This window comes from Larus michahellis, chromosome 4 (assembly GCF_964199755.1).
Source record: "Larus michahellis chromosome 4, bLarMic1.1, whole genome shotgun sequence".
NCBI lineage: Eukaryota > Metazoa > Chordata > Aves > Charadriiformes > Laridae > Larus > Larus michahellis.
The window spans coordinates 92,921,014-92,929,574 of NC_133899.1; the positions used below are offsets into that span (position 1 = coordinate 92,921,014).

Consider the following 8,561-nt stretch of genomic DNA (forward strand, 5'->3'; position numbering starts at 1 on the left):
TAAAACTCCTGCTGCTTCCGTTTACGAAACGGTCTCATGGCAGCTGTCTGGAGGAGGAAAGACCTGCATGTACTTACGGAAGCAGGGACAGCAAGTTTTAACCGTGCTTTAAAATCCGCGGAGACTCGGATTTGACATCCTGTCATTACACGTCTCCGATAAATATTTCCTTGTCATCTCTTGGGTTTGTTTTGTTTTCTTTTTTCCCCCGTGAAATGATGTAATACCATAGGAGGTGGTAAAAATAAGCTCATAAGGAATTTCCCCCTTAAGCGTAGCTTCTGAGGAGGTTGCACTGATTGGAGCAGAGGGGCAAGTTCAAGGAGGACCGGAAGCTTCTGGCGAGGTGCATCCAAAAAACCACACCTCGCTTTGGGCTAAATACAAGGGGAAAAAAAAAAAAAAAAGAGTCACATTTGCTTCCAGGGGGATGTGCCGTGGAAAGCAAGGGAAGGGAGGAGAAGCAGAGGCCACTGAGGGCAGTACGCGCTGGGATCTGGCATTGGGAAGGTGCTAAAGGGTTGCGTGAGCAGAGCCTCGCACCGCAGCCCTGCCCGGAGGGCACTTCCACCCCAGCAGCTGGGATATTTTCCTGCTGAACTCCCAGGCACTTTTATCCCCGTGGGGGAATGAAAGCCCCGGGTTGTCTCCGCCTGTACCCGACACCCGCTCCCAGCCACCCGCGTGGATCCCATCCTACACCTCGCCTCCCACGGCTGCGAAGACGCCAAACTCAGCCAGGCTTGTCCTGTGGGAGGGAAACCGGCTCCCTCCGACCTGCGTCTGCTTTAGGAGGAGACGTAGCAGCAGCTGGGAGGGGTATTTCTCCCCGTTGGTGAGGAGTTTACCTTGATTGAATGTACCTACCCGTGGAGAAGTATTTCCCCCCCACCACCCCTATTTTCTCATCATGGGGCTGTTGTGAATGAGATTTCCTCCCAGCTGTCCCCTCCCCCAGGGAGCCGCTACGAAGGTGCCCCTGAGGGATGCGGCAGAACCTCCTGGTCTCCAAAGCAGAGAGGGCTGGCTGCAACCTCTTAGAGATCTTGAGCACTAAGGGATGCCAGGTCTCCGGAGAGGGAAGAGGGGGGGTCCATCTGCCCCTTGACGTTCACATGGCTGCCTCCAAGGTGTTCTGGACATTGTTCTTCCATAGCTAAAATACAGGTTAAATACTCCTAGAAGGATTTCTTTTAGGTGGCCGCCGAAATCACGACCTAAGCGCACCTGCTGTATTGTTCTACCAATAATCCAAACTTTGGCTTTTTCGCTCAGATGTGAGAGTTCTACATTGCAGGTACCTAATATAGAATAAAATACAATCCACCCGGAGCACGCGGCCGAGCAGGGGATGTTTTTTCTTAAGAGACAGCCACAGAAAGGCGGGGAAGAGACTTTTATAACACTTACCTTTCATAACAGCTTGCCTTATCCTCAGCTTGGACACTAGAGGGTCTCGCCTGACATGAAGAGTTGTTCGCGCTACTCGCGTGATGCACCGTGGCTCAGGGAGCAGCAGGGACCAGTTACTCCCTAAGGGAAGGCAAACTGGGAGCTGAAGGTGGCCACGACGCAGGGCGGGCAACAGCCTCACCTGCAGGGGATGGTCCCACAGCTCCCACCCGTCGCCCAGGGGAAACCCAGGGCCAAATTCAAGCCAGGGAAGACTAAAGACCAAGACCAAGCACAGCTCTGAAAGTAGTTAAAGACCCCGGGCTGAGCTTAAATAGTGCCCGAGCCCTGGGCAGAGGGTTGTGGGTGGAGGCCCCAGCTGAGGCCGGCCGTGGCGATTACCATCGTTGCACTCCCTGATGGCTGGGGAAGAGGGGAACTGGGGGTTTTTTCCCTACCCAGTGCCCTAAACCCAGTCACCACGCCGCATCCAGCCTTCTCTGATGTATCCCTACACACGGAGGATGGAAGGATGGAGCAGAAAGGAACGATGAGCTCCTCTGCTGTGTGTTAACGACTCTCATTCCTCCTTCTGGTATGCAGAATAAGGCGCTTCAGGTGTCACATTCTCTCTTTCTCAGGGAAATTGTCCGAATGCCTCTACTTTTCATGAAAACTCCATCAGAAACTTTGATTAAAAACTGTATAGCATTTCATTTCATGCCCGCTTAAAGCTGGTTTTAACGGGCTGCCATTGCATTCGTTCATTATTCACTACAGTTCTTTTAGGAAGACCGCGGTTTATGAGGTTGTTTATTTTAAAACATAAGATTTATTCACTTCATCATTGTACAAGCTACACGTTCTTCCAGAAATTGTATAGTTCATTAAACATAAAAGGCCCGTCTCGATTAAATGTTAAAAAACCTTTGTCTACTGTTTTCTTTTGAGCATCTTCCACCTCAACCGTGCAATGACGTACAGAAGAGTCGTAACTCAGTCAAATGCGGTTCCACGATTACCACACAAAGCACGGACCTCTTGTTGATCGGCCCACATGGAAAATAGACACAGATTGACAGAAAATCGAGGATCTTCCCGGGAAGATCTCGGTTGGGACATGCTTCTGGCAACGTGCTAACCTACGTGTGCCCAGGACAGGTCATTAGCACAGTGCCGGGTCCCCGGAGACGACACCATGGCTTTGTACCTTCTGACGGTTCTTCCATACGTTGGTCAGAAATTACATCTGAGGTCACAGCTGGACCTTGACCTGGATGATCACATTCCACCCTGCTCTCACCAGGTCACTTACGGTGCGTAAGTGTACCCCTCTTGTCAGGGTCGCCTCTGGCCACGTTGCAGCTCTCCGTATATCACTGACCTTAACAGATCCTCAGATCTTCAAGCTCATTTGGGAAAAATTATTATCAAGTGGGCAATGGAAATATTAGTAATTGTTTCCCTCCTATTTGAGCATCCTTTTTGTGGGCAACATTTTCATGTAACACAATTTAGACACAAAACATCGTGGTACTGTCTCAGTTTTGCTAGAAAATTATTCCGATTAATTATTGAAGGCTCACGCCATGATTAAAATAAATCAAAGTGGTTTGAAGAGAGCGATTCGTTATGCTAGTTCTCCGTACTCTGAACTTGCTGCGTGGTCTCCCGGTCTGTAAGCAGAGCCGTAATGACCGATAACTCTTATTCCTTCGTTATCTCCGACGAGGGTTTTCAAAGCCTGCTCAGACGCAGCGCCAGCTTTCGCCCCCGCAGCCTCCTCAGGGCCCCCTTCACCTCGCTGTTCCTCAGGCTGTAGATGAGGGGGTTGAGGGTGGGGGTCAGGAGGGTGTAACACACCGAAATCAGCTTGTCCCGATCTCCGACCTTGTGAGGCTGGACGTAGGCGAGCATCCCCGGCGCGTAGAAGACGGTGATGGCGGCCAGGTGGGAGGCGCAGGTAGAGAAAGCTTTAAGCCTCCTCTTGGCCAAAGGGATGTGCAGGATGGTGTGGAGGATGTAGGCGTAGGAAAGCAGGATCATCAGGACAGAGCCCACGATGTTAAACCCGGCACCGGAAGCCTGCAGGACCTCGTTGGCGCGGGTGTCCGAGCAGGAGAGCTGCAGGAGGGTGGGCAGCTCGCAGAAGAAGTGGTTGATGCTCCTGGCCCGGCAGAAGGACAACCTCCCCACCAGGACGGTGTGCAGCAGGGAGGTGAGGAAGCCGGCGGTGTAGACCAACACCATCATGCCGTAGCAGTGAGCCCTGGACATGGTGGTGACGTAAAGCAGCGGCCGGCACACGGCCGTGTATCGGTCGTAAGCCATCACCCCCAGGAGGAAGCACTCGCAGGTGATCAGAGCAATGAAAAAATATATCTGGGTGAAGCAACCCAAAAACGAGATGTGGCTTCTCCCCAGCAGGAATGTCTCCAGCGCCTTCGGGACGATGGTGGAGGAAAGGCAAAAATCGATGAAGGATAAGTGTGTCAGGAAGAAATACATGGGGGTGTGGAGCTGGGGGTCGGCGTTGATCAGCAGGATCATCATCAGGTTCCCCAGCACCGTTAAAATATACAGGGATAAGAAAATTGTGAAGATGGTGGTTTGTAGCTCTGGGGCGTCGGAGAAGCCCAAGAGGATGAAGCCGGACAAAACAGTGAGGTTTTCTCCATCCGTCATTTCTACGAGTTAGATGAAATTGGAGAGAACTAAAACGAATCCGTGAAATAAACCCCGCAGAGAGAAATACTGTGGAAACATCAGAGTTTAATCCATAAAGTAAATGCAATAGAAGATGGTGGGGTTGGTTGTTTTTTTTAGAAAAATACAAGGCAACTGCGTTTCTGCCTTTAACCTGAGCTTCAAAGTCAAACAGGGGAAGGAGCCAATTACGTAGTCGTATATTAAAGGAGACTAATTCTGCCGTGATTTATTTACGCTGTACCAATGATACGCTTAAGAATTGTCAAAATGTTCATTCCAGTGTAAAAAAATGAAGTCCAATAAACACAATCCAAAACGGGCAAAATTCAGATTCTCACCATCGATTCCTGGAAATTTTAAGGATATTTTTTTCCTTTCTTTCTTTTTTCCTTTTTCAGACTGGATCGGAGCTTTTCTGTGGCCCCAGTAATTCTGGTGCAGCCTTTTCATCATGAAACAAAGCTGTGCGCTTGAAATTGTTTAGGTTGTTCTTTGTTTTGTTTTGGTTTTTTTTTAATTTCTAAGTTTTTCTGCTTTTGAAGAAAAATCCCCACATGTGCTGGGTCGGAGCCGGAGCGGTGGTATTGCCTCTGCCATGATTCCCGTGAGTCTATGACCAACTCAATTATCTACATAATAATACTAAAAATTAAAATATATTATATATAAACCAAATTTTTTAAAGCTTTGGCTTGGATGTTCCCATCTCCCCCACTCAGCCCCTCTGCAGATGAGTTATCTGATGGAAGATCCATCTACAGATGCCTCCATCTCAGACAAAAAACTCCCAAAATCAGTTGTAGATGGTGTCAGGAGCGTGTTTTTCAAGCAAACCTCCTACCCCCTGGTAGGGCACTCAGGTTCATGCCATGGATGCTCTTGGAGATCACGGATGGAATTCATTTAGCTCTGGCTGCACCGGTACATCCCGGCCACGAAACAGCATCCGCTTCCCCAGAATTGGCTGAATTAATAAAATACAGAAGGCTGAAGCGAGGGCAGGAGGGTAATTAAGTTCCGGCACCACTCGTTTTCCTCCACAGACCTCCAATCTTCTTGGTCAACGTTGCTTGGCAATGGAGACGGAGTTGTAGCGCTGTCTGGAGGACTCGTACCCTCAAAATGTGCGTTTCTCTGTTGGCAGCAATTTCATCATTTAAAGGTTTGTGTCCCAGAAGCGCCTGTTTCCATCCCGTGGGGGTCAGCCTGGGGTGACCAGCTCCTACGTGAATTTCCAGCCCCGGAGAGGACAATCATCTCTTAAAACAGCTTCAAGGTTAAGAAGCAGCTAAATATTTTTAAATATTTAAATAGCAAATAAGCTATTTTCAATAATAAAAACATCTAAAAACCTTGCCAAGTGCAGACGGAGCTACATGGGAGCATGAGCCCATGCTGCAGGACGTCACAGAGCAGAAGCTTTTATTCTCAATTTTCTCTCAGCAGAAATGCAGGAGGCTTCAATCCTATGAGCAAAACAGGAACATTAATTAGGCTTCTGGTTGTTTGGGGTTTTTTTCCCGGTTTAGGTTTCCCAATTGATCATTTGAATGCAGAAATTTAAAAAAAAAAAAAAAAGAAAACTACTGCTGTAACATGAAATAAATAAAAAGATCTGCTCCTCGTAACTTCTTACGCCAAGTCCAGCCGCTAAAAAAAAGGGGCTGCTGCCCATTTTTTTCAGGTGTTGATCAATATTAATGTATTTTTTTTGCAATACGAGGTATAGAATCATAGAATCATAGAATGTGTTGGGTTGGAAGGAACCTTTAAAGGTCATCTAGTCCAACCCCCCATTTTCCAACCCTGTACAGAAACAGCTAAAGAGAGAAATCAGTCGAGTCACAGGGGATGCAAAGCGTGGAATTTGTCGTGGATTAAGGGCTAAGAGAGAGAGCAGAGAAGCACCGGGATGAGTCTTTCTTGTACCCCCCGGCACCTACAAACGCTTTCAGGCACGGGAGAGGCAGCACGACATGGGTCACCAAGGGGAAACCTCAAACCCGTTTTTTACCTGTTTGGCTGAAAAGACGCGGTGCCTGCAGCCCCTCGAGCAGCCCATCCGATGGGTGGGAGCGCTGGTAGATGGGGACATGCTCCGGAGTGGGTCGCCCGTCTGGCCGGCAGATGGGTTTTATCCCGGGTGTCTGCACAAGCCGCTCTCCCTCAAGACCTTCCTCCAGCTGATAATTATTTCGACCCGCTCAGCAAAAGCCCCTGCCAATTCCCTGCCTGCCCAAACCTTCCTGGCTGCGCCAAGGCCTCCAGAGCAGCTCTCCTGGAGGGACCTGCCCGTGCCACCACCTGGTCTCGCAGGAGGACAAGTTTGTTTGTTATTTATCCAACCGTCGCAAAGTTCTGTGTTGAAAAAAAAGCCCATTGCTACCAACAAGGCGACCTGAAGGATGAGCTGATGCTGCATTGAGGGATGACGACAACATAGGATAATAGATCATAGAATGGTTTGGGTGGGAAGGGACCTTGAAGCCCACCCAGTGCCACCCCCTGCCCTGGGCAGGGACACCTCCCACCAGCCCAGGTTGCTCCAAGCCCCGTCCAACCTGGCCTTGAACCCCTCCAGGGATGGGGCAGCCACAGCTTCTCTGGGCAACCTGGGCCAGGGGCTCACCACCCTCACAGCCAAGAATTTCCCTGAAACAAACCTAATGGAGCGTCCGCTGTACGAATGGTTTGAGCGTGGCCACGGGGAGTCCTCTCCAAATATTTATTTCCATACGCTTTACCGGTGACTGCGCAACGGTTCGCTCCAAAGCATCATTTTACTCCGCTGCTTTGAAGATATAACAGAACTAACTCACATTTACCAGTTTTGTTCCGAAGAATCCTGAGTGCCAGTGTTTCCTGAAAGCTTCTGCTAGATTGACAGGCTGAGAGAGCTGGGGGGGTTCAGCCTGGAGAAGAGAAGGCTCCAGGGAGACCTTCCAGCCCCTTCCAGTCCCTAAAGGGGCTCCAGGAAAGCTGGGAAGGGGCTGTTTGCAAGGGCATGTAGCCATAGGACAAGGGGGAATGGTTTAAACTAGAGCAGGGAGGTTTAGATTAGACATTAGGAAGAAGTTCTTTACACTGAGGGTGGTGAGACACTGGCCCAGGTTGCCCAGAGAGGGGGTGGAGGCCCCATCCCTGGAGACCTTCAAGGCCAGGCTGGATGAGGCTCTGAGCAACCTGATGTAGTTGAAGATGTCCCTGCTCACTGCAGGGGGGTTGGACTAGATGACCTGTAGAGGTCCCTTCCACCCCAACACATTCTATGATTCTATGATGAAGAGACATGATAAAACCCTCAGTACAAATATTAAGTGATAATTTTGTCCCAGACATTTAGGAAACACCAAGGATGGGGCAGGTGGAAGAGAACGCCGAGCTATGAAAGTGTGGGGAAGCAAGATGGAGAAGTATATGGATGGCTTTAGATGTTTGTAATGTAGATTTGTTTTTCTGCTGGAAGGCACCAGACTATTACTCCTGGAGAGGCACCAGGGGTGGGCATAAAAGGATTTCCCCGTGTTTTTTAATTTCTTTCTGCCTCATTCGGTAGTGGGCTGAAACCAAGGCTTGTGAAGCGGGAAAAGTAACATAATAGAGGGGGAAAAATAGATCTCCCTCAACTTTAGGGCAAAAAAAAAAAGCGAGATATTTAAAGATTATTAAAAAAAAAACATGTAGAAGGCAAAATAATCCACGAAGGATGCCTGCTTGGGTAGGGTGTGCGATCGCAGGGTGAATAATGGAGCTTGAAATCCCAGATGCAGGCAGCTGGGTACTGCGCTTGCTCCATCTCCATCATAAGATGACCCCAGACCACCAGCACCTTGGCTGCTGGGGGCAAAGGAAAACCCAAAATCCTCCCACCCACCCTCCCTCCGGCCCTTTACGCGCCTAATTAAATTCCTCGCAGAGCAGAGGCTCAAATATGACTTGTCCCCATTTACCATGAGTGCTTTGATGACCAACACACCATCACAGCGTTATTTCACACGACCCCGCTTTGTGGCATAGACCTAAAACTCCTGGAAAATGCGGTTAACAGCACCCTAATCCCAGGAGCACCACCAGAGGACGTTCATTAATGTAAAATGTGAGAGATCAGACACTGCCCGGTTTGATGTTGGCAGGGCAAAGCCACCACCTGGGTTTTCCCTTTTGCTCTCTGAAACCTGAAATTAAGTTGATTTTTTTTTTTTACAATATTTAAATAATAAATAATGTTTATTTTAAGTCGTAATTAAGTAACATTTACCGTGGATGACAACTTTCTGCCCAATACACGGTCACTGTCAAGTCTCAGGCTCCACTTGGGGAAAGTCTTTTGCCTCCTTGCACAACGCGTAGCCTTGGTTCAAGGAGAAACGCGTTTTCCGAGTGTCCTGCTTCCAGGTGCGTTTAGTCCCTGCTTCTTGAAGGTGCCGTATCTAACCCTCCTCACCATGGCAGGGTAGCCC

The 8,561-nt window shown here is 49.1% G+C and overlaps 1 protein-coding gene across 1 annotated transcript; it reads right to left on the bottom strand.

The window, feature by feature from the left end:
• Nucleotides 1–3,129: 3,129 nt before the first annotated feature.
• Nucleotides 3,130–4,077, bottom strand: LOC141743114 (olfactory receptor 8I2-like). The gene has a single exon (XM_074586836.1). The coding sequence runs from the start codon at nucleotides 4,075–4,077 to the stop codon at nucleotides 3,130–3,132; it is 948 nt and encodes a 315-aa protein (XP_074442937.1).
• Between the last annotated feature and the right edge of the window lie 4,484 nt (nucleotides 4,078–8,561).